This window comes from Rana temporaria, chromosome 5 (assembly GCF_905171775.1).
Source record: "Rana temporaria chromosome 5, aRanTem1.1, whole genome shotgun sequence".
In the NCBI taxonomy this organism is placed as follows: domain Eukaryota; kingdom Metazoa; phylum Chordata; class Amphibia; order Anura; family Ranidae; genus Rana; species Rana temporaria.
This window is the reverse complement of record NC_053493.1, coordinates 297462044-297488027: the sequence shown is the minus strand read 5'-3', so window position 1 is coordinate 297488027 and position 25984 is coordinate 297462044. Positions and strand designations below refer to the sequence as shown.

At 45.1% G+C, this 25984-nt stretch overlaps 1 protein-coding gene across 1 annotated transcript in view; it reads left to right on the top strand.

Moving 5' to 3' along the window:
• Positions 1-25984, top strand: part of SMCHD1 (structural maintenance of chromosomes flexible hinge domain containing 1) — a 504574-nt gene that overhangs the window by 374873 nt on the left and 103717 nt on the right. Inside the window, exon 42 of the mRNA XM_040354031.1 lies at positions 1084-1274. Within this exon, the coding sequence (XP_040209965.1) occupies positions 1084-1274 (191 nt within the window). The remainder of the gene's footprint in view (positions 1-1083; positions 1275-25984) is intronic.

Sequence of the window (25984 nt, the reverse complement as noted above, 5' to 3'; positions counted from 1 at the left end):
ACCCTGAAACTGTTCTGTCACAGGAACTTTGACAATGAAACATTGATCCAGGAGACCTGAGGGTTCTCAAAGCACTGTGGAGCACTCAGCCCAACTCAATTTTGTTCTGGCAGCAGATGGGAAGTCGCCAGTACTGGTGCTGAAACGCAGCACTAAATATTGTATGTATCTATCTGATGTTACTATAGTATGATACAATGTTCACCACCAAATAACTTATTAATTGAAATAGTTCATTTGAGTTTATACTCTCCTTCCACCACCAGTACTCCAACCTGACACGATCTAAATTTTTTTATTTTTTTTGGCCTGTTCTTGCTAATGGTGGAAGAGGAATACAGGGAAAGGCCAGAAGAGCAGGTGGCAAAGCACAGCTCTAAAGTTATGTTCGGCATGGGCTGTAGGCTCATGTCGGTCTGGGTGCAGTTTACTGTCTGTCAGAACAGGGATAAAATCACATTGCTGCCATTTGTTTCAGCTCTTCCTTGAACTACATTACATGTGACTTGGCATTGGCAGTGTCAAGGGGCCAATCAGTTTGCCCTGCTTTCTGCTTGCTCTCCATTCTTATGTTGCAGAGGTTGGTCGGTGAACAACGAATTGTTGCACAGTTTTTGTTTGGGCACAGAGAAAGTTTCTGACGGACGGTCATTACCTTGAAGACCTCAGACTTGTCCTTTCAGCCAGCGGGGTTGTAATATCTCAGCCAGTGTCAGAAACTTAGACCTCATCCATATGGCCAGATTGGCCATGATGTGTCCAATATCTTGTGGAAAACTGCAGCTGGGAGTCCGGGAGAGTGTGGATAGCCGCAGCTGTTTGCAGATGTTCAGAGGTAATCACACACAGATTGATTTCCTCAGGTTAGGTACAGATGATCACCTCTGGACACGAGCAGCAGCAATGGTGTGCAACCTTTTGCTGTAGCATGTGCATGTAGACTATAAGTGGTTGATCTGGAGGTGATCAATAGCACTGAGATGCAATAAAGGATAATAATGGTAAAAACAGTAATTTATGGTACAAGAAGAACACAGCAATTATTTGATAAACAGTATCACTTTTATGCTTTTATTTTTTTAGATCGCCCATTTGGCATATGTAGAAGATGATGAAGCAGCAAAAGTAATCTCATGGCATTTAGCTAGTGATATGGACTGTGTGATTACACAAACCACAGATGCAGCTCGTCGTATCTACAATGAGACAAAAGGCCACCAACAGGTTCTTCCAATGGACTCAATATATCAGAAGAATCTACCAACATGGGGAAGGTATTAACTAATGTGCTGAACAGTTGTCAACACTAAAAATATATATACAGTAAAACCTTGGATTGCATGCATAATTCATTCCAGAAACATGCTTGTAATCCAAAGCACTCTTCTATCAAAGAAAATGTTCCCATAAGAAATACTGCAAACTCAGAGGATTTATTCCACAACCATTTATTCATAAGTCCTTTAGTTTATAGTCCATGTAAAAAGATTTTAGCAATGTGATAGGTTGTGTAACCATAAAATGTCCATCTACAAATGGAAGCCTCCACAAGGGGATTAGAAGCAAAATCCAGCAGAAGCTACAGAGTATAAAAGAGAAGAGAGGCACCTCTAAGTGTAGCAATATGGTTACATTTAATGAAGGTACAACATTTAGAAACTCACATGGTTGATGAATAAAAGAGGCACATCCAAGTATGCAGGCATCCGGGGTAAAGCTGTCCACATAGACCATCCTCTGCACCACAAGCTCTTACCGCTGTCAGTCTGCAATTGTAACCGGGAAGACTACCCTGCAGAGAGGTTTTTGAAAGCAAGGCTTAAACCGCTTGTGGAAAGGATGACATCAATGGCGTTGAGGAGGATGGTCTATGTGGACAGCTTTACCCCTGATGCTTGCATACTTAAATTTACCTCTTTTGTTCATCAACCATGGAATTGCTAAATGTTGTACCTTCATTAAATGTAACCATATTGCTACACTAAGGCCGTGTACACACGGGCAAACATGTACGATGAAAACGGTCCGCCGGACCGTTTTCACCGTACATGTCTGCCCGGGGCTTTCTGTACGATGGCTGTACTAACCATCGTACAGAAAGCCGCGTGTAAACAATACGCGGGGCGTGTCCGCGGTGTCGCCGCGTCGATGATGCGGTGTCGCCGCGACAATGACGCGGGCGGGTCTGCCAGTTAAATGCTTCCACGCATGCGTCAAAGTCATTCGACGCATGCGAGGGATGGCGGGCGCACGGACATGTACGGTAGGTCTGTACAGACGACCGAACATGTTCGAGCGGGCAGGATTCCAGCGGACTGTTTTAAAACAAGTCCAGGAATATTTGTCCGCTGGGAAAAGGCCCGGCAGGGCAAATGTTTGCTGGAATCCTGCACGCTCGGGCCTACACACGACCGAACATGTATGCTGAAACTGGCCCGCAGACCAGTTTCAGCAGACATGTTTGGTCGTCTGTACGGGGCCTTAGAGGCACTTCTCTGCTCTTTTATACCCAGTTGTGACATGACGTTACTCTTATATCAAGACGTCGCTTGTATATCAAGTCAAAATGTATTAAAAAATGTTGCTTATCTTGCAAAACGCTCTCAAACCAAGTTACTCTCAACCAAGGTTTTACTGTACAATGTGGTAAATTTCAGTTGTCAAAAATAATATTCTGAAGTTGCCTCTTTGAATTGTTGGTAGTGTAAGAAGTGTTGAAATCACTAAAATAGGATTTTTATTTGATGTGCATGAAAACTTGGAATACAAAGTAGGGTTGTCCCGATACCGATACTAGCAGAGCAGTCCTCAGGCGGGTAAGAAAAAATTCAATTGTGACATGCACAATTGCACGGCAGACTTCCTCACTTGTTAGGATTTACGATCCAATGCTTGTTGCTTGTCTTTCTGCTGGTCGTGGTCACCCTGGAATTTTGCTCCCTCTCTAATGTTTTCTCTATCTGACTGTAAAGGGGCATTCTTCCCACTGACCACCAATGTAAGAGACATCCTTCCCACTGACCACCAATGTAAGGAACATTCTTCCCACTGACCATCAATGTAAGAGACATCCTTCCCACTGATCACCAATGTAAGAGACATCCTTCCCACTGATCACCAATGTAAGAGACATCCTTCCCACTGACCACCAATTTAAGGGGCATTCTTCTCACTGACCACCAATGTAAGAGACATCCTTCCCACTGACCACCAATGTAAGAGACATCCTTCCCACTGATCACCAATGTAAGAGACATCCTTCCCACTGATCACCAATGTAAGAGACATCCTTCCCACTGATCACCAATGTAAGAGACATCCTTCCCACTGATCACCAATGTAAGAGACATCCTTCCCACTGATCACCAATGTAAGAGACATCCTTCCCACTGACCACCAATGTAAGAGGCATCCTTCCCACTGACCACCAATGTAAGGGGCATTCTTCCCACTGACCACCAATGTAAGGGGCATTCTTCCCACTGACCACCAATGTAAGGGGCATTCTTCCCACTGACCACCAATGTAAGGGGCATCCTTCCCACTGACCACCACTGTAAGAGACATCCTTCCCACTGACCACCAATGTAAGGGGGAATTCTTCAGACCTGACCACCAATGTAAGGGGCATTCTTCTCACTGACCACCAATGTAAGGGGCATTGTTCTCTCTAAGCAGTGCACCAATGTAAGGGGCATTCTTAAATTTGAAAACTGTCACATGACATTTAAAAAAAAGTATCGGTATCGGCGAGTACATGAAAAAAAGTACCGGTACTTGTACTTGGTCCTAAAAAAGTGGTTTTGGCACAACCCTAATACAAAGATAAACTTTACAGATAAACTTTTTTTTTGTGTGCTACACCAGTGTTATTACAGCAGCTACAAAGTTTATTTTTCAACTCAAACAATAAAACTGTCAACAATAAAACTTTTTTCTCAGCCATACTGTACAAGACACAGGACCTTTAGGGCCCTTTCACACGGGGTGGATCAGTAATGATCCACCTCTGTGTGTCCGTAAGCTCAGCGGGGATCGCTCCGTATATCCCCGCTGAGCCGGCGGCTGACAGGGCGGTCCCCACACACTGTGCAGGGACTGCTCTGTTATTTCTCCGCTCTCCCCTATGGGGGGATCGAATGAACACGGACCGTGTGTCCGTGTTCATCCGATCCGCAGACGGAAGAAAAAATAGGACATTCTTCCGTCTTCAAAATCGGATCTTTGCGGAGGCGGGTGATTACGGGTGTCAGCGGATGTTCATCCGCTGACACCCGCAATCACATAGGGACCAATGTATGTCCCGTTTTCATCCGCAAACAGATGGATGAAAAAGCGGACATACGGTTCGCACGTCTGAAAGGGCCCTGATGCCCCGTACACACGGTCACTTTTTGTTTTGGAAAAAAATTGAATTTTTCATCATGAAAATAAACAACATTTTTCCAACTTCATCATTAAAAATGATGTTGCCCACACACCATCATTTTTAAAAAAATGATGAACAAAGTGACGGCACTCTAAAGGGGAAGTTCTATTCGTCTTGAGGCTGCTTTTAGCTGGTTACTTGTTAGTAAAAGACGATTCGTGCTTTTTTGTCTTTTACAGCGTGATGAATGTGCTTGCTCCATTATGAATGGTAGTTTTACCTCCTATCTCATAACTTGCTTCTGGGCATGTGCGGGTTTAAAACGTCATTTTACCCTTTCGTCTTCCAGGACAGCCATGAGATGTAGCTCCTCCCTCCGGGACAGGAAACACTAGCCCCCAATTTGAAAAGGCGGTCGTCCTCCTCAGTTTTTTTGTGTTTCCTGCCGGACGGGAAGGAAAAGCACATTGGGAACATTTTCTTTTGTTTTTTTTGCTGAGACCTAACTCGTTTTCTTTCTTTGCCTTCAGCACTCCTCTGGCCCTAGGGGTAGAGAGCGTGGCTGAAAGTCACCGCCGCCGTGAGCTCGGCGAGAGTCGGTCCCCCGTTGACGGCGGGATCCGTCCCCTGGGAAAAGATCCTGGATGGCCGTGGCTGAGAGGGCGAGAGACGCCATCGAATCTGCTTGCGGTACGCTTCCAGGATCCGCGCTGGGGGGCGGAGACCGTGCGTTCCAAAGAGGGGAAGTGACGATGCCCCGGCGGAAGCGCGTCATCAGGGGGCGCCCGGAAGCATCGTTCCTGCTTCCAAAAAAGGGCGCGGAGGTGGCTTGAAGGAACCCGGCGCCAGTGTTGTTCAGAGTGCTGAACGAAAAAACACAGGAACCTTGGACGCAGCAGCGGCTATTTCCGATCCTGGTTCAACAGGCACCAGTGCCTCTCAGGTAAGGCCTGGTGATGGCACATGGCTTACTCTGTTGGGTGGGGGTCTTGTTAGCCCCAAATACACCCCCTAGGTGGTGAGCCTGTTTGGTGGAGGGTTTGGCACCTTCTAGGAACCTTTCACAGTGGTGAATAGGGGTTAGCTGGTTGTAATGTGGTCCACTGTTCTGTTTTTTCAACAGGTTAAGGCCCATGATAAGACTCAAAACCAGCCTCCTAGAAAGAAATGTGCCGTGTGTGGGACAAAGCTAAGTTCTAACTGGGATAAGCCTTTATGTCCTGCTTGTGTCAATAGTTTGGTTAAGGATAATTCAGTAACCACTTGTCACCAAATTTTGTCATCTGTAAAGGATGAAATTGCATCCACGTTTCAGTCATTTAAAGGGCTGATAGATAGGATGCAGGGTCCAGCCCCGTCCCTACCTAGGGCCTCTAGTGTTTCTTCCTTACAAGTTCAGGAAGAGGAGGAGGGTAGGGAGAGGACTCCCAGATCAGTTGTTTCCTCTCAGGCAGGTTCAGCATCTGAATCAGAGGGAGAAGAGGCCCCGTTAGCCAAGGTTTCCAGAAAGACGGATTTGGCCTTTGACGATCTGGGTTCCCTTAGGGACCCAATGGACAAGAGGGGGGACCTGCTGTTAAAACGAGCTTGGGACGCCTCTTCTATAGGTCTAACGCCAGCTCTCGCAGAGGAAGAGCAGGGACAGGGAGTATATTCCCATGTCTTTATCGTAAAAAAAACATCAGGAAAGTTCAGGATGATCCTGAACCTCCGGCCCCTGAACAAATTTGTAAAGTACAAGAGGTTCAGGATGAAGTCGATTTTTACGGTAACAAGATGTCTGTTCCCAAGGTGTTACATGGCGACCCTGGATCTCAGGGATGCTTACCTGCACATCCCTATACATCCAGATTACCAAAGATTCCTCAGGGTGGCAGTAAGGGTGAGTTCAGGGATTCAACACTTTCAATTCCAAGCCCTTCCCTTTGGGCTATCCTCGTCCCCGAGAATCTTTACCAAGGTTCTGGCAGAGGCTCTTGCCCCACTGAGGGACCAAGCTATCACAGTAATCCCATATCTGGACGATCTCCTGTTTGTAGCAGGATCGGCTCAACAGCTAGAGAAGGATTTACAGGTAGCACAGGATTTTCTCTCCTCACTCGGATGGATAATCAACCGGGACAAGTCACAGTTGGTTCCGTCCCAGGAGGTCGTGTACCTAGGGTACAAGATCTCTTCGGTAAAGAGAAAACTTTATCTCCCCGACGAGAAGATTGTCAAGGTGGATCAAGCGGTAGCCCAGTTACAGTCCAATCAGTTGACTTCGGTCAGAGAAGTGATGAGGGTGCTGGGGTTCATGACATCTTGCTTCCCAGCAGTTCCTTGGGCAAGATATCAACGTCCATTACAGGAACTTATGCTTCGTCTCTGGAGTGGCCAGGATTTAGAGTCACAGATCCCTATCTCAGCCAGAGTAAAAAGGACATTGTGGTGGTGGCGAGTTCATCACAATCTGGACAAAGGTCTAGACTGGTCCTTCCCTGTGGAAGTAGTAGTGACCACAGATGCCAGTGCCTGGGGCTGGGGAGCCCACCTAGAGGAGGCAGTGGCCCAGGGAGCATGGTCTCCAGTGGAGGCAAGTCGCTCTTCCAACCAAAGAGAGCTTTTAGCGATTCTAAGGACGATCGAGTCATTCCAGGGAAGGTTGTTAGGACGACACCTGCAAGTTCGCACAGACAACGCAGCTGCGGTCGCGTACTTGAACAAGCAGGGAGGGACAAGAAGTCCTGCTCTTCAGGAGATATCCAACAAGATCCTCTCCTGGGCGGAGACCAACTTGTCTTCACTAACAGCAGTCCACCTAAAGGGTACTCAAAATTCTCTGGCAGATTATTTAAGTCGCCAGCCAGTGAGACAGGACGAGTGGTCCCTAAACGGGGAGGTATTCTCTCAGATAACACAGAGATGGGATCTCCCGGAAGTAGATCTTTTTGCCTCCGAAAAGAACAGGAAAGTAACCCAATTCTTTTCAATACATCCAAGAGACTTGGCCTTGATGATAGATGCCTTTTCCGGTCCTTGGAAGTTCAACATCTGCTACGCCTTCCCCCCAGTGAGGATGATTGCAGCAGTGCTTCAAAAGTTTCGGTCGGAGGAGACAGACTTAATTTTGATCACGCATTTTTGGCCAAAGAGACCCTGGTTCGCAATTTTGAAGGAACTGAGCGTTCTCCCTCCAATTCCCCTTCCAATCCGGAAGGATCTGATCTCGCAGGGTCCAATTCTGCACCCGCAGGTAGACAGACTAAGCCTAACTGCGTGGTATCTGAGGAACAGTTGTTGAGGGCACAGGGTTTCTCAGAGAGGGTAATAAACACCTTGTTGCAGTGCAGAAAGCCAGTTACGAGAGCAATTTATGCAAAATTCTGGAAGAGATTTTGTTCATGGTTGAAAGAACAAGGGTTAGATCAACCAGGGATTCCAGCTATCTTAGATTTCTTACAGGCTGGGGTAGATCTGGGTCTCTCCCCAAGTACCTTAAAGGTGCAGGTTTCAGCTCTTAGTGTCTTCTTGCAGTGTTCCCTACAACAGAATCAATTAGTTAAAAGTTTTTTCAAGGCCTTGTCAAGGTCAAGGCCAGTGAGGGTGTCGACCTGTCCTTCTTGGGATCTTTCCTTGGTGCTTAGGGCACTTTCAGGCAGGCCTTTTGAACCTCTGGAGGAATCCATCTTGAAATGGGTTACACTTAAGACAGTACTTTTGGTGGCAGTCACTTCAGCCAGACGGGTGAGTGAGCTACAGGCCCTTTCAATTGTGGAGCCATTTTTGTTGATTTTTGAGGATAGAATTATTTTGAAAACAGACCCTAGTTTTCTCCCAAAGGTTGTGTTCAAATTTCATAGGACACAGGACAATGTCCTTCCTTCTTTTTGTTCCACCTCAGGCTCAGAGGGAGCATCCCAAAACGTGTTAGATGTTAGGAGATGCCTTTTAATTTACTTAGAAGCTTCCAAGGAATTTAGGAAGTCTAATTCTCTTTTTGTAAATTTTTCGGCAAGTAAGAAGGGGCAGAAAGCGTCTAAATCTTCCATCGCCAGATGGATCAGAATGGCAATTGGCAAGGCTTATGAGTTAGAGGGCATACAAGCCCCGTTTTGTTAAAGCACACTCGACTAGAGCGGTTTCGAGTTCATGGGCTGAGAGGGCCGGAGCCTCACCAGAAGAGATTTGTAAGGCGGCAATGTGGTCAAGTTATACTACTTTCGCCAAGACTTGATGTCTGAGAAGGATCAGGCGTTTGGTAGAAGGGTCCTCCAAGCAGTAACCCTACCCTGATAAGTAAGTTTCTTGTTAATCATCTCATGGCTGTCCTGGAAGACGAAAGGGTAAAACCGGATTTAGGCTTACCGGTAACTCTTTTTTTCCAGGAGTCTTCCAGGACAGCCTGGCTTCCCACCCGGTGCTTATATTATTAACTGGAAGTGGATATGTGTAAAGACGATGTTATGTCTTTCAGAGCCCTTCAGGAATTTTTGGATGAACTGAGGAGGAGGCATGGAGGAGCGCCTGTTCTAATTGGGGGTGATTGTGTTTCCTGTCCCGGAGGGAGGAGCTACATCTCATGGCTGTCCTGGAAGACTCCTGGAAAAAGAGTTACCGGTAAGCCTAACTCCGGTTTTTGCCCACACACGATCATTTTTTACGACACAAAAAATGAAATTTTAAAAGTTCGAAAAAAATTTGGGTAGTTTTTTCAGAAGACAAAAAACGATGTGAAGCCCACACACGATCATTTTAAATGACGTTTTTAAAAAAGTCATTTTTTTTACATCACAAAAAGTGATCGTGTGTACGGTGCATAAGTCTTTAAACTTGAGTTATATGCAGCTAACTTCAGGTGATTGGGGACTAGCAAAAAACAAATCCCCCATAAAAAAGCCCCTTCCACTCCAGCAAACCATTTTTTTTTTTTGCAGGCAGGGAGGACCCTCACCATGCCAACATCATATATATATATATATATATATATATATATATATATATATATATATATATATATATATATATATATATATATATATATATATATATATATATATATATATATATATATATATATATATATATATATATATATATATATATATATATATATATATATATATACTTTTTTTAATAAAAAAAGTCAAATAATCAAGCGATGTCTTGATATAAAAAGTAGTGTCATGTCACAGCTGAGTATATAGAGGAGAGGTGCCGCAATGCGGTTACATTTAATGAAGGTACAACATTTAGAAACTCAAATGGTTGATGATTAAAACAGACACATCTAAGTATGCAGGCATCCAGGGTAAAGCTGTCCACATAGACCATCCTCTGCACCACCATTGATGTCGTCCCTTCCACAAGCGGTTCAAGCCTTGCTTGCAGATCGCTCTACTGCAGGGTAGACTTCCCGATAACGATTGAAGACTGAAATCGGTGAAAGCTGGCAGTGAGGGCTACGGTCTGTGTGGACAGCTTTACCCCAGATCCCTGCATACTTAGATGTGCCTCTTTTATTCATCAACCATGTGAGTTGCTAAATGTTGTACCTTCATTAAATGTAACCATATTGCTACACTTAGAGGCGCATCTCTTCTCTTTTATACTCTGTGGCTTCTGCTGGATTTTGTTTCTAATCCCCTTGTGGAGGCTTCCATTTGTAGATGGACATTTTATGGTTACACAACCTATCACATTGCTAAAATCTTTTTACATGGACTATAAACTAAAGGACTTATGAATAAATGGTTGTGGAATGAATCATCTGAGTTTCCATTATTTCTTATGGGAAAATTTGCTTTGATATAAGAGTGCTTTGGATTGCAAGCATGTTTCTGGAACGAATTATACTTGCAATCCAAGGTTTTACTGTATAGGGATTGCAGAACTCAAAAAAATAAGTGGACTTTGTGAGCACATAATGAGAGGAGAACTGATTAAAAAATTATAAATGTTATTACAACATAGTTAAAAAACATGAAAACATACAATCAACACCCTATATATAGACATGATTACCAGTTACCTAATAGTGCAGTTAAAGAGGTTGGATCTAAGGTATATAGATTAACTTAATGATAAGCCTGTTAGAAAAAGTTTGATCCAATATCGCCTCCACACTTGCTCGTCTATGCATTTCACTAGATATTAGCTTCCTCAGGACAAATACTGGGTAGGTGCTGGTGAGCCTGTATCCAGGGGTATAGGGACACCCCACGAGACTAGACAGACATTCAAAAACAGAGGCTTCAAATCTGATGTATATGTATCAGATTAATGTGTATACATGGATGACACGTATTGCTGTAGCAAACCTGCTAGGGATTATAAACCACTATTAGGCAGAACTCTATCATGCAAGTACCTGGTGTGTAGTAAATGCAAAGCCAGCAATGTAGCAAGATAGGAATCCAAACCAACAATAGACATAAATTGTCATAGAATATGGCGTAAACCATCATAAAACAAGATGCCAGAATGTAGATTCTGAGCCCTGAGGTATTATAACAGGGTATCAGATAGATAGGGTTCTCCAAGTTGTGGAGGACAGGGCAACATCTAAATCCTATAGGTATGGCAAATGTCCCAAATAGGGAAGCCTATTAGTAGGCCCTGGCTACGCCAAATAAGGGGTGAAAGGGTCCTTAAGTCATGCTCAGATATGTACAGCTGTCCTCTCATGCCGCGTACACACGATCGGTTTGTCTGATGAAAACGGTCTGATGGACCGTTTTCATCAGACTAAACCGATCGTGTGTGGGCCCCATCGGTTATTTATCCATCGGTTAAAAAATTAGGAACTAGTTTTAAAATTATCTTTTATTTTTATTTTTTTCACTTCAGACTTAACCACAGCACGAGACCTACTCATAGTTTAATTCAATATTTCCGTCTCTACATTGGTTTCGCATCATATGTGGAGTTTAAAGTATTAGTTTGTATCTTTTTTTTATTTTTTTTTATTACATTTTTAGTATCAGTTTAGATAACATTACCATTTCTGTATTCTAATTCCATTATTCTTATCCCCCTACAATTTCTAAAATCTCTTGTCTTAATGGAGATTTAGGGCCAGATTCAGGTAGAAGTGCGGTGGCATAACGTATCGTAGATACGTTGCACCGCCACAAGTTTTCATCGCAAGTGCCTGATTCATAAAGCACTTGCGATGAAAACTACGCCAGCGGCCTCCGGCGTAAGCCCGCATAATTTAAATGGGCGTGTGCCATTTAAATTAGGCGCGCTCCCGCGCCGGACCTACTGCGCATGCTCCGTTTCGAAATTTCCGCCGTGCTTTGCGCGCAGTGACGTAATTTTTTTCGAACGGCGACGCGCGTAGCGTAATTCCGTATTCCTGGACGGCTTACGCAAACAACGTGAATTTTAAAATTTTGACGCGGGAACGACGGCCATACTTTATACAGCAATATGTTTGCTGTGTAAAGTTAAGGCACCCAAAACGACGACTAACTTTGCGACGGGAAACTAGACTAGCGACGATGTAGCGAACGCGAAAAACCGTTGTGGATCGCCGTAACTCCTAATTTGCATAACCGACGCTGGTTTACGACGCAAACTCCCCCCAGCGGCGGCCGCGGTACTGCATCCTAAGATCCGACAGTGTAAAACAATTGCACCTGTCGGATCTTAGGGCTATCTATGCGTAACTGATTCTATAAATCGGTCGCATAGATACTCTGAGAGATACGACGGAGTATCTGAGATACTATGTCGTATCTCCGCTGTGAATCTGGCCCTTAATTCCCTTCCCCCCTCCTCTATCCCTTCCCCTCCCTTCCGCCCCCACCCCTACCTCTCCCCCCACCCCCCCCGGCCTCTCTCTCATCCTCGTTATCAGTTTTTTCCTTCTCTATCCCTTACAGGCGCTACCTCATTTCTAAAAGTGTAGTTATATTATACATCCATCATCTCTGCATATTCCATCGTGAACTTAAACCCTTTCCAATCATTCCATTTCTCTTCAAATTCCGCCCAATTTCCTGCGTCTCTAAATCTTAGATATTCTAAATTGTAAATTTCATCTATTTTATTGGACCACCTTCTTAATGTTGGTCTCTCCGGGTGTTGCCAGTTACAAGATATTTGGTTCTTTGCCGCATTCAAGAACTGTGGGATTAATGTCTTCAGGTATTCTTTAGTTGACATTCGGTCCCCGTGTAAAATACACACCGACGGGTCCTCTGGGATCTCTAAATTTAATATTTCTCAAATTTTTTGTCTAATCTCCGTCCAGTAAATTCTAATTTTGGGACTGGTCCACCAAATGTGGGTCATCGTACCAATTTCGTTGCAGCCTCTCCAACATAACTGTGTTGTAGTTCCTGCGAACGTATGTACCTCATCGGGTGTAAGGTACCATCGCACCAAACATTTGTAGTTCTGTTTCATTATATTATTGTTTACCGACGTCACGTGAACTCTCTTTATTAACTGACTGATCTCATGTTCATTAACAGATGAGCTCGTCTCCTCCTCCCATTTCTTGATGAACGGCAGTACGCTCGGCAATTTGGAGACATTCAGGATTTTATAAATCCTTGATCTTATCTCCACATAATTTTTCAAAGAGCCGAAGGTTTACTTGAGATCTAATAGGCTGTCCAAAGAAGTGTTTCAATTGCGCGTACCGCCACTCATCGATCAAAATCATTTCCTTTCTGTTTTTCAATTCCTGTAAAGTTAATAGCTTATTTTGCTCCATAACATCTTTTAATTGGGTATTATCTTTAATTATCCATTTACCAAACTTTTTTTCCTCTCCTGGTGGGAAGAATTTTGTGTCCTTTAAAGGTATAAAAGGTGAGTTATAATCCCATTTTTCTTTCTTGTGCGTCTGAACCCATAATTTTAGTGCATGCCTTGTGATATAGTGGGCTTCGGAACTTAATCCTCTAAATTGTGCCGGTACCCAAATCAATTTCCCCAGTGCTATTTTACTCAGTTTATTTTCCATGTTTACCCACCTTTTTTCTGTATTGTTTTTAGCCCAATCCACTATTTGTTAGAGGACAATCGCATGGTGGTACTTTCTTATATCTGGTGCCCCTAACCCCCCTTGTGTCTTATCTTTGGTCAGTAGTGTTAATTTAATACGTGTTTTTTTTCCTCGCCAAATAAATTTAAGAAACATTGACTGTAATTTTTTTAAATAGACTTGTGGTATTGGTATTGGGAGCATCTGCATTTTATACACTATTTTTGGTAGTATTATCATTTTAAAGATATTTATTCTCCCAGTCCATGATAGTTGCCCTGGTGTAATTCTATTTAAGTCTTCTTTGACCTTGTTTAACAATGGGATATAATTGCTCTTATATAAGGTCTCCATTGAAGTTGTTAATCTGATTCCCAGGTATAATAGTTTTTTTTTCCAACTAATTGGAAAATCTTCCTTTAGAGCGCATCTTTCTTTTTTAGGAATGTTTAAGCTCAAGATTTCTGATTTGGCGGGATTTATCTTGAAATTGGATATCATACCGAATTCTTTAATCGTTTTCATTATATTGGGCAAGGTTATCCTGGGGTTTGCTACGTAGAACAATATATAGTTTGCATAAGCGGCCAGTTTATGCTCCTCTCCTCCTATTGTTATCCCTTTAATGTCCACGTTTCGCCTTATCCCTCTTAACAGAGGTTCTAATGCAAGGGTGAACAACAACGGTGACAATGGGCACCCCTGGCGGGTGCCATTTTCCATTTCAAAGGGTTCGGAGATGGTTCCATTAACTTTGATTCTTGCTGTAGGTCTGTTGTATAATGATCTTATACACCTTCTCATTCTAGGCCCCATTTCAATCGCCTCTAATGTATTCTGCATGAAGCCCCAGTCTACCCTGTCAAAAGCCTTTTCGGCATCTATTGACAGGAGTAGTCCCGGGGCTCCACTTTTCCTGATTTCCTCAATGATCAGGAGGAATCTAATTCCATTATCTCTTCCTTCTCTCCCTGTAATAAAACCTACTTGGTCTATGTGGACCACATCTCTCATTATTTTTTTCAGCCTATTAGCGAGGATTTTTGAAAATATCTTTAAGTCGATGTTAAGGAGCGAAATTGGTCTATAACTGGAGTATAGGGAGTTGTCCTTGCCCTCTTTAGGAATTACAGTTATCAGAGCTTCTAAAGATTCTTTCCTCATCTCCCACTTCTCTCCAATCCCGTTAAAGTAGGAACATAATTTTGGGGTTAATATGTCGGAGAAAATTTTGTAGTACAAAATTGTCAGTCTGTCCGGGCCGGGGCTTTTACCGTTAGGCAGTTTTTGAATAATTTTAAGTCTGATGGACCGTTTTCATCAGACTAAACCGATCGTGTGTGGGCCCCATCGGTTATTTATCCATCGGTTAAAAAATTAGGAACTAGTTTTAAAATTATCTGATGGATAAAAAACCTATAGAAAAAAACGATTCTCTGTAGGCACGTCCATCGGTTAAAAATCCACGCATGCTCAGAATCAAGTCGACGCATGCTTGGAAGCATTGAACTTAATTTTTTTCAGCACGTCGTCGTGTTTTACGTCCCCGCCTTCTGACACGATCGTTTTTTTAATTGATGGTGTGTAGTCCGCTTCATCGGATAACTGATGGAAAAATCCATCAGACCGTTTTCATCGGATGGACCGATCGTGTGTACAGGGCATCAGTGTATAACTTCTTTTTGTGACACACACCTTCTCTCTGCTGAGAGAAGCTTTCCTTCTTTATATGTTTTTTTTTTCTTTCAAAAGATACAGCTAATTTCTGCAGCTTCCAGATAAGTAGACTCCTTTTCCAAAACCCTGGGGGACCATAATCAGACCCTGCAGAAATGAAAATGTGGGGCCAGTTTGTAATATTGATTTGTGCACTTGATCCTGCACATGTTATGCATTGTGTTGAGTTGCAAGCTGCATGTTAGCTTTACAGGTTCAGGCCAGAGGGCATGAGGCATGTGCCCATCATGGAGAGTGAAGCCAGGATTGGGTTTATCCCCTGTTACTCCTGCCTACAACCAACTTTCTAATGGTGAGTACAGAGTGGAAGCTTTTTTAACATTCAGCCCATGGTAATCTTTTATTCTCCGGATCTTTCGTGGTGTGGGGGCCTCCGACTACCCTTTCTGCAGTCGCAGCTGAGAGCCAGGAGTGCCAGAGTTTCTTTTGGCACATGGGCACTTACTGTGCCTGCGCAGCCTGAGGTAGTACTTCTTCTGCACTACCTCTTTCCAGGCAAGACTTTGTACCAAAAACATCTCCTGACTCTTATTCAGGCATAACATAGCTGCTACCTGCACAACTTGTGTTATTACAACCTACAAGTGCATGGCACCAAGGTATTCGCCTCTCTCTCTACTGCTGCAGTGATCATGAGTACCCCACGGGGGATGATATTTTACAAGCATGTCAGATCTTAAGCAAAAGGATCAGATGAAAATGCTAGCTCAAGCTCAGCTCTTAACTCCAACGAGTTTGTAGTTTATCCACTTAGCACCTTTAGTATCCTTTACATTGATGTTTTTCCCCAATCCGACTCTGGCTGAGCTGCTGGGTCATCTGCCTCAGATAGCAGTGGTCACAGCTGTGACTTCCCCTCCAGAATAGTTTTTTGATTTTTGCCCTTGAGCCAGATACATTACCTCAGAGGACGTGGCAGTTGAAGATGATCCCTCCTCCTATTGAGAAACCAGATCTCGATAACACAACCATAGCAGAGAATTCATCCAGGCTTAAAGTGGAAATACTGAATGATTTGTTTACCTTAAGGCCCTTACACGGGGGGTGGGGGGGCAGCGTCGGCGGTAAAGCGCCGCCATTTTTACCATATTCCGATTCAAGCACCGGAGGTGACGCGGACGAGCTTGGTGCTCGTATTCTGATATGCTCTGAATTTTTTTCTAAATGTGAGTACCATTATTTTAACCAATAAATACGGAACAATTTTTAAAAACATTCTACACCATATTGGGATTCCTTCTTTATCCTCTCCCTGCTATTTGGATATATTTCTTTGGAGAACCCATACCCCACAGACAGGTGAACTGTATTACACACCCAGGCAACATACCCCCAGGCTTTGAAACAGCACTAGGCCGAATTGAGATTGTGTCTATTTACATGCTGTAACCTCACAGCAGTGAGGTAAGGGGCCATCCACTCACCACTTTTTTAGAAGAACGCTCACAGTGTGGACACTTTACAAGAAATATGTCACCCATCACTCATATACAGCACCTTTTTTACAGGACTTTTATATTTTATTGTGCATGTTTTTTATTTTTCATAGATATTTATAAATCACTGTGTATTAATTGGATTGCCGCGTATGTTTACACGTTTGTTGCACTTTATAGGATTCTGTTTATTTTTGGCATTTGCACTTTACCACTGTCACAGTATTTGCTGGTAGGACATTTACCTTTTATAGGTAGTGCAATTAAGGTTCTTTTTTCCTTGGATTCTTTGTGCATTAATTTTTTCTTTATTTTTTTAGTAATTAGCACACTAAAATATTGAATTATGTAATTTTTCTCATTTCATATTGGTGATTTTTTGCACTTATTACTTTTTTTAATTTCATCAGCTCAGCACTATTCTATATACACACTATTTTACATTAGGTATGGCACACCTTTTTTTAAGTGTTTTGTAGCTGTTGTTACATTTTTTCACATACCTTATGGTAGCGCGGAAATACTCTATATACACAGCGGTGACCCATTGATTTCAATGGGTAGGAGCGGTATACTCACCTCTCCAAAGAGGAGCTAGCAGGTCCGTGCTCTTGCTAGCAGGACTTTTTTTTACCGTCCTCTTAGAGCACCGCCCTCCCTCGGGAGCTTTCACACTGCAGAGACAGCAGCGGCTGTTTCAGGTCGCTTTGCAGACTTCTCAGGCAGGAGGCAGACGACAGGCTGTGCAGTATCCGTGGTTGGGTGGAGAGTCCTCTGGGGGGATCCCTCGTTCTCTGCAGCAGCTAGGAGGGTGGACAGTGTGCTAGGCCTTGGTCCCTGTGTCGCACACGTGGGTCAGCATGGCGTCGCAAGCCGGCGCCTCCTCCCCAGAAACACCTGAGTTGGCAACCGGTGCCCCTGCACCTGATGTGTCAGTGGATGCTATGTCGGCGGTCCTGGAGGCCTTTGTTGCCAGGGTGGAAGCGGCACGTGGAAACTCGGGGGGTAAAAGGCGCAACCCCCCCATCTTCCGGACACAATTCTGATGCTGAGTCGGGCCCGGCTGCAGCTTATGGGCCGGATTTTGATGCGTCAGAGGCCGCTGACCACGGCCGTTCAGATAGTGAGGATGACTCCGGATCAGCACGCGAAAATCACCGCAGTTGCAAGACATACTGAAGATGGAGGATTCTGCGGAAGCAGCAGAGGCGTTGGTTCCCTTTGGGTTCCTTGTGTTTCTTATCTTGATAAGCTTTTGTACAAGGATTGGGAAAAACCACAGAAGGTTTTTTTCTGCTCCAAAAAATTTGGCGGACCAGTATCCTTTTGAGGAGAGCTTCCTGAAGAAATGGACCTCTCTTCCGGTAGTGGACCCCCCTGTGTCCAGGCTCAACAAAGTGACCACTATTCCGGTGGAAGGGGCTCCTGCCTTTAAGAACCCTGCTGACAAGAAAGCTGAGGCAATTGCCCTCTATCTATACACGGTGGTGGGCTCGGCTGTGCGCCCAGCGGTGGTGGGGGCTCTAGTGTCTCAAACACTGACTGAATGGGCAAAGATACTACTGAAGGGGCTAAAAGCTTGTCAGGCGCCGCCGGAGGAGGTGGTTTTGGTCGACCAGCTAGTACAGGGTCTTAAGCTTGTTTGCTAGTCTGAACTGGATACTATTCCCTTGCTGTCCAGAGCCTCGGTCTATGCGGTGGTGTTGCGCCGCCTGATCTGGCTTAAGTGTTGGTCGGTGGACCAATCTTCTAAGAAGGCCCTGATGGATCTGCCGTTTAAGGGCGACAGACTTTTTGGTGTTTCCCTTGATGATATTATGAAGGATGCCACAGGGGGCAAGAGCACGCTGCTCCCGCAATCCAAGAAGAGTCAGGAGCCACGCCATTGGCAGGGACCTTCCTTCACCGCGCACAAGCAATTTTTTTTCTTCGTCCGCCCAGTGCTGCGAGTCAAGGCTTCCAGGCTGACAAAGCGCCTGCTGAGGGTCAGAAACGACCATGGTTTCGCAAAACCACAGTCCGCATGAAGGTTTGCCCCCGTCCATCTCTCAGGTGTGGGGACATCTTCGCGACTCGGTGGTCGTCTCTGATCTCCGACCGGTTTGTTTGCGAAGTGGTTTCCTTGGGGTACAAGATAGTTTCTTTCTCGTCCACCGAGCAGATTTTTCCCCCCAACCTTCAGCTGCAGCCGACACGTCTGGAAGCCCTGTTCGGGGCAATTCAGGATCTGCTGGCTCGTGGAGTGATCATACCTGTTCCGTCGCAGGAACGGTTTCAAGGGTTTTACTCAAACCTATTCGTAGTACCGAAGGAGGACAGGGTCTGTCCGATCCTGGATCTCAAATCCCTCAATTGCTTTGTGAGAGTGCAAAGATTCAGGATGGAGTCAGTTTGCTTTGTTGTCGCGGCTCTCCATCCGGGGGACTTTCTGGCATCCTTGGACATCAAGGACGCGTACTTGCATGTCCCCATCTGCACTGGACAGCAGAGATTCCTGTGATTTGCGGTCGGTGAGGATCACTATCAGTTTGTGGCTCTCCCCTTCGGCTTGGCATCGGCACCAAGGGTGTTTACCAAGGTGCTGGCTCCGATTCTGGCCCTGCCAAGACAGCGAGGCATCGCTATCGTGGGCTACATGGATGACCTTCTTCTGAGGGCAACTTCACTGTCAGAATTAGAGGAGGGTGTGTCTATAGTCTGTCAGACCCTCCGAGAATTTGGTTGGGTGTTAAACACCCAGAAGTCTTGGCCCCGACTCAACACCTGCAATACCTGGGCTTTATTCTGGACTCCTCAGTGGCGAGGGTGTTTCTTCCGGTGGAAAAGCTGCAGTCTCTTCGGACGGCGGTGCAGCGGTTGACATCCCTAAGCTGGTCGTCACTCTGTTTTTGCATGCAGGTCCTGGGTCTCATGGTAGCCTCCTTTTGAGGTGGTGCCGTATGCTCAATTTCACACTCGAGTGCTACAGAGGGAAATTCTGCTCAGATGGGACAAGTGCCCATCGTCCCTGGATTGCCAAATCTGTGTGAGCCACTGGGTCAGGGCCTCCCTGGTTTGGTGGCTGACATCACCGTCACTTCTGTAGGGGAAGTCGTTCCTCCCTTTTCACTGGACGGTGATCACGACGGACGCCAGTCTTACCGACTGGGGGTGTGTCTGGGGGGGTTCAGTCGGGCCAGGGTTGCTGGACTCCGGAGGAATCCCACCTGCCTATCAATGTCTTGGAACTCCGGGCGATCAAGCTTTGTCTCTTCGCGTGGTCTGAGGCTACAGGGGCGTCCAGTCAGGATTCAGTTGGACAACGCCACGGCGGTGGCGTATGTCAATCATCAAGGAGGAACAAGAAGCATGGCGGTGGCTTCGGAGGTCGCTCACATCCTGAAGTGGGCAGAACGAAATGTACTTGCTCTGTCGGCCGTCTACATTCCGGGTGTGGAAAACTGGCAGGTGGACTACCTAAGTCGTCAAATGCTGGGCCAGGGAGAATGGTCTCTACATCCGGATATGTTTCACCTCATCTGCCAGAGATGGGGCACGCCCGACGTCGATCTCTTGGTGTCACGTCTCAATCGAAAGGTATTGAGGTTCGTGGCCAGATCAAGGGACCCCTGGGTGGACGTGACAAACGCGTTGGTGGCTCCATGGGGTCAGTATCAGCTGCTTTATGCCATTCCTCCTCTAAATCTTCTTCCTCATTTGCTTCGCAGGGTGGAGGCCGAGGGGATCCCAAAGTTCCTGGTTGCTCTGAACTGGTCTCGGCGTCCCTGGTTCGCCGACCTGGTGCGTCTGGTGGCAGACGTTCCTTGGTGTCTGCCACTGCGAGAGGACCTTCTGTCACAAGGTCCCATTCTTCATCTTGCTTTACGGTCGCTGGTTTTAATGGCCTGGCTGTTAAAAGCCAGGTGTTGAGGGACCAAGGCCTGTCGGATTCGGTGATTTCTACCATGTTGAGGGCGCGAAAAACGGCTTCCAGGAAGATTTACTATCGCACATGGAAGGCTTGCATCTCTGTGTGAGGAGATGGGGTGGTGTCCGCGCACCTATTCTGTGTCCATGGTCCTACTGTTCTTGCAGCGTGGGGTGGACCAGAAGCTGGCCTTAAGTACTATTAGGGAGCAGATATCTGCTCTGGCTGTCTTTTTTCAGCGGCCCCTGGCGGCTCACTCTCTAGTGAGAATGTTCGTGCAGGGGGCTAGGCATGTGGCCCCTCCGGTCCGTCCTCCGCTTCCTGGGGGATTTGAACCTGGTCCTCTTAGCGCTTCAGAAACTGCCGTTTGAGAACATTAGGAAGATTCCCTTGCTGACTCTTTCTTAGAAGGTGGTCTTTTTGGTGGCTATTACGTCCGTCCGACATGTTTCTGAGCTGGCGGCCTTGTCCTGCAAGGCTCGGTTTCTGGTCTTCCACAAGGACAAGGTGGTCCTGCGTCTGCGGCCTTCCTTTCTTCCTGAGGTCGTTTTGGCTTTTCATCTCAATGAGGATATTGTCCTCCCGTCCTTGTGTCCTCACCCGTTACATTCAAAGGAGACTGTGTTACACTACTTGGACGTTGTTCAGGCTCTGCGGATGTACCTGTCAGCTACTGCTTCCTTCCGGAGGTCTGACTCACAATTTGTTTCGGTAGCTGGTCCTCAGGCAGATCGTGATCCAGGCTTATGCCATAAAGGGGCGGGCGCCCCCCATTCCTGTCACAGCGCTTTCGACCAGGACAATAGGTGCCTCTTGGGCTTTCCGACACCAAGCGTCCGTTTCCCAGGTGTGTAAGGCGGCGACTTGGTCGTCCGTTCACACTTTCACAACATTTTATAAGGTTGATGTGAGTGCATCTTCGGCCGCAAGGTTTTTCAGGCGGCCGTTTAAAGGTTGCAACTCCTCCGTTGAGGGGCTCTGGTTTTTGTTGGGGTGAAGTTTTTTTATTTTTTTTATAATTCTTTATTTATTTCAAGTTTTACGTTACAGATTGTTACATTTCATATCATCTCCTTACATAGACTATGGAAGAGAGAGATGAAGAGACACCCCTCTATCCCCCCCCCCCCCATCCTCCCCCCACTTATTTTCTGGTTTCGTATAACTTCTCCTTTTTCCTTCTACCTAACTTCTCCTTGTTACCCTCCCTCTTCAAAAAAAAACAAAACACAACAAAAAAATTTATTTAAAAAAAAAAAAAAATCCTGTCGGTCATCTCTCCCCTCCCTCTTCCCTTCACCTTCCCTATATTTCAGGTAAGGAGCCCAAATCGACCGGTATCTCTCATCTTGGTTTGAAGTCACACAAGTGTGAAATGGGCCAATTATTACTAAATATACCTGTGACAGTGAATAATAATTTACATACCATTAATTGTGATCATTAATAATTATTAAACCTTGGAAAATACCTTGTGAACTATATATACAGTCAAAAACACTGTGTGACCAAACAACAATAATAATAATAAATATGTATAGAAAATTAAGTCCCAGTGCTCTTCTTCAAAGATGGGTGATCAGACCCACTTTTACAAATATAGATACGTATAAAAAAGCTTCCACCAATCCGTGATACACCACGGCCTTCCAAAATGAACACTCACCTGAGATCAATATTAAAAAAGCCTCGATTTATGCCTGGATCAGCCACTCCTCATTAGAATGTGTCTGGTGTTTCGCAACCAGTATCTCAATATTCATTCCATATATCTCCACTTTTTGAGGATCTTAAAATCTCAGAGGAAACAAACGGCCATTGCGCAAAAACATGCTTGTACTTTTATTTCATTAAAAAAATAATAATATATATATATATAAGTATTGCATTCACAAAGTATAGTGCCTGTAGACCGACACTGAGTCTGTCCAGCGATGTGTTTGGAGCCTGTGCTTGCCATTCTGTCACCGGGAACCGACGTGCGGTGCAAGCCTCGATTTAGTGTGGGTTAGGGACAGGATGTGACGTCAGCATTACCCAGAAGCCTTGTAGGACAGCCAATGAGATGTAGAGCTCCTCCCATTTGGTACCGCAAGCACGTTGGCCTCGAGTAGAAAGGCAGTCCTCCAGGCCACTGCTTTTAGTTTTTCCTACAAACGCAGCTAACGTTATCTGCGGAACCGATGGGGGAAGCCCCGTGTCTGGACGATGTATGGCTGTATCTTTCTCTGATGTTTTCCGCGATACCCCCTCCGTACGTTTGGGTGCTAGCTGCAGTTCACCTGTTTCTGTGCGAGGGGAGGGCCAGTACCGGCATTGAGTTCCCATCTTGCCAGCCTGTCCATCCTGAGGTTTGTGGTAGTTTCTCTAGGCCCCACTAGTGGCACCAGCCTCTCATTTCCTTGTGGCTGGGTGGAGTTTCTGTGCTGACGCTGGTTAACCCGAAGATGCAGACTGTCTACAGCCGGGTCCTCTTCATTGGGCAGTGTTGGGCATAGCGAGGGGGCAGAGGCGATTTCTGTGGCTTCCTCTTCATCTCAGGATGAAATAGATAAGGAGTTTTTAAGAAATCGGGTTTAGCCTTTGAGGACATGGGAGTCCTCAAGGATCCCATGGATAAGAGGGGTGATGTGTACATGCTGAGGGCTTGCATTTCATTGCTTTTTAAAGCTGTTATATTTTTGGTCGTCCTATCCTTGGTTCACCAAGCTATTATATTGGACCCTTTTGAACGTCTGGAGGAGGCGTGTATTAAGCTTCTACTTTGAAGATGTTTTTTCTTGTTAAAGAGTGACTCAGGGTACCTTCACAAGGTGTTCTCTTCCTTCCATAGATCTTGGAACAGTGTATTACTTACATTTTGTAATTCTTTATCTAGAAATAGGGAAAAGAGTTTAAGCTTGCTGGATGTCAAAAGATAAAGATGTCTTTTGGTTTACCTGGAAGTGACCAAGCGGTTCAGGAAGCCAGGTGCCTTGATTGTCCTCTTTGCTGGGGCTCAGGCCTCAAAGTCTACAATAGCCAGGTGGATCAAGCAGGCTATTACAGAATACCACTCGATCATAAATGTTTCTCCTTTTGTTAATGCACATTCAACTAGGGCCTTATCTACCTTCTGGCCAGAGAGAGCTGGTACCACTTCAGAGCAGATTTGTAAAGTGGCAACATGGTCCAGTCTCTCCACATTTGTTAAGCATTATTGCTTGGACCTTTTGTCGAGTCTGGACCAAGCTTTCAATAGAACTGTGGCAACTCGATTTCTAGTTGACTTCCAGGATAGCCGGATTCCCAGACCCCGCCCCACATAAGAGTGTTCTATGATTTGCTGTACTTCTGATCTTTAATTCTTGGGTTTACTGAAACAGTGACTACCTTTTAACTCTTGAGGGTAACTTGTTTCCTGTCCTGATGGGAGAAGTTGTATGTCTCATGGGCAGTCGTGGAAGATTACTGGAAATAATTATTGGTGAGTTTAACTCTGGTTTTCAACCAGGTGGTAGCCCAATCTTCAGCGAATGCAGTTTTCTTTTGTAGTGTTCTTGCTCGGCACTCTGAAGTTGGGCCTGTTGGCACAGTTGTTGCCCATCTTTCCCATTCATTGGTTGGGGAACATCCCTGGTTCTATGAATATTGAGCATGTGTCCAGCCCTGTATGAGTAAGATTAAAAGATTATATTATTATGTTTTCATTTGAAAGCAATTACAAAAATAAAAAGATAAACAAAAAGGACAAACGGAACAAAATGCCATAGCAGGACTCCTTTGAGGTACTGGCACAAGTATGAAAGTTCTCAAGACAACCTCTGGGCTGTCGTCTGCCTAGTAAAATCTTCCAGAAATATAGGGTCTTACCCACAGTGTACCATCAGGCCGAGTACTCACGATCAAACATGTCCGATGAAACCGGTCCGCGGACCGTTTTCATCAGACATGTCTGCCCGGGGACTTCTGTTCGATGGCTATACACACCATCGAACAGAAGTCCGTGCGTAAACAATACGCGGGGCGTGTCCGCGGTGTCGCCGCGTCGGTGTCGCCGCGACAATGACGCGGCGACGTGGGCGGCCTGCCTTTAAAATGCTTCCACGCATGCGTGGAAGTCATTCGACGCATGCGAGGGATGGCGGGCGGCAGGACATGTACGGTAGGTCTGTACAGACGACCGTACATGTCCGGCCGCCCGAAAATGGTCCGCTCGGGCCAACACACGGCCAAACATGTCTGCTGAAACTGGTCTGCGGACCAGTTTCAGCAGACATGTTTGGTCGTGAGTACGGGGCCTAAGAGTTTACAAAACAAACTCAAAACAGAAGAAAAAGAAAAATCGAATGCAAAAACAGAAGAAAAAAAAGTGGTTGTCGCCCCTCAGGGGACGAACATACTCCTCACCAGGCCCATCTATCCAGAAATAGCATTGCAATCCATAAACTGTGTGCACAGATAGTACATTGTCGATACTAGTGCAAAGAAAAACCCAGTATCAAGGTTACTTGGGACCACCAGAAGGAGCTAAGCTCTATGAACTACTTAAATTAGGGAAATAATTTGTTTATAGGTGTCCATGGTTTTATATTGTAACCAACATGTCCAAGTTGTGGTAAATGATGAGATCCTATATTGGGCTGTCAGGATCAGCTCCTCCATCTCCTCCAGTCTGTTCAAACAGGTAAACCATTCCTTCACACTACGAGGTAACGCATAACCGTGTACCATTAATATGGTCAGTAGGGATTGTTTGTATGATTGCACTGAAAGGAATGGTGGATGAGGTATTGGGCTTGACATAAAGTTTATTGCCATTCCCATCATTTGGGTTTTAATCTAATGCACCTTGGTCCAAACAAGATCAGTCCGGGGGAAGTCTACCAAATGTGGAGAAACATGACTTCAGCCGCAAGGCATCTCCAGGAATGGTCTGTATCTGTGGAGGAGATTTTATTTAATAGGTGCCGTACCTTGTACCAGTGGGTATGAATTTTGTAGGCATTTTCCTGTGTATGGACATTGAGTGACCCCTTGTGCACCAATGTATTAATGCGCTCCCCGTCAGATTAAATACATTTTGATTTACCTGTAAATTCCATATCTTAAAGTACAGAACACAGGCCAACCTCCTTTCTTATCATGTGTTGTTCTGCATTGCTTGTGTGGTCCGGTTCTTAAGGTTATAATGAGTTTGTACTGCTCCAGATGCACTTTTTTGCTTCTGGTAGTAAAAAATAGTAAAGAGTTCATTAAAGAAGTAAATTAATAAACTAGTTAAAGAGTGATTTCTCCATAGCGGTGAGGGGGTCCATTACCTTGGGACACTAGCCAAAAACTGAGGACTCAGAGTGGAGTAGGGTTATGGGGGTGTCCTCAAAAAACTTTGCCAGTTACTAATCTCCTGAAGGTACAGCCTATAACCCAGGGCCTATGAATGTTCAACCTGAGTACTGTACTCCAAGATATGGAATTGGAAAAGTCAATATTTCATCTATTGTTTGCTAGTTGTCTCTGATTTACCTCTGTTTCTGTATTCCTTAATGAACTCCAAGAAAAAAACGATTTAATGG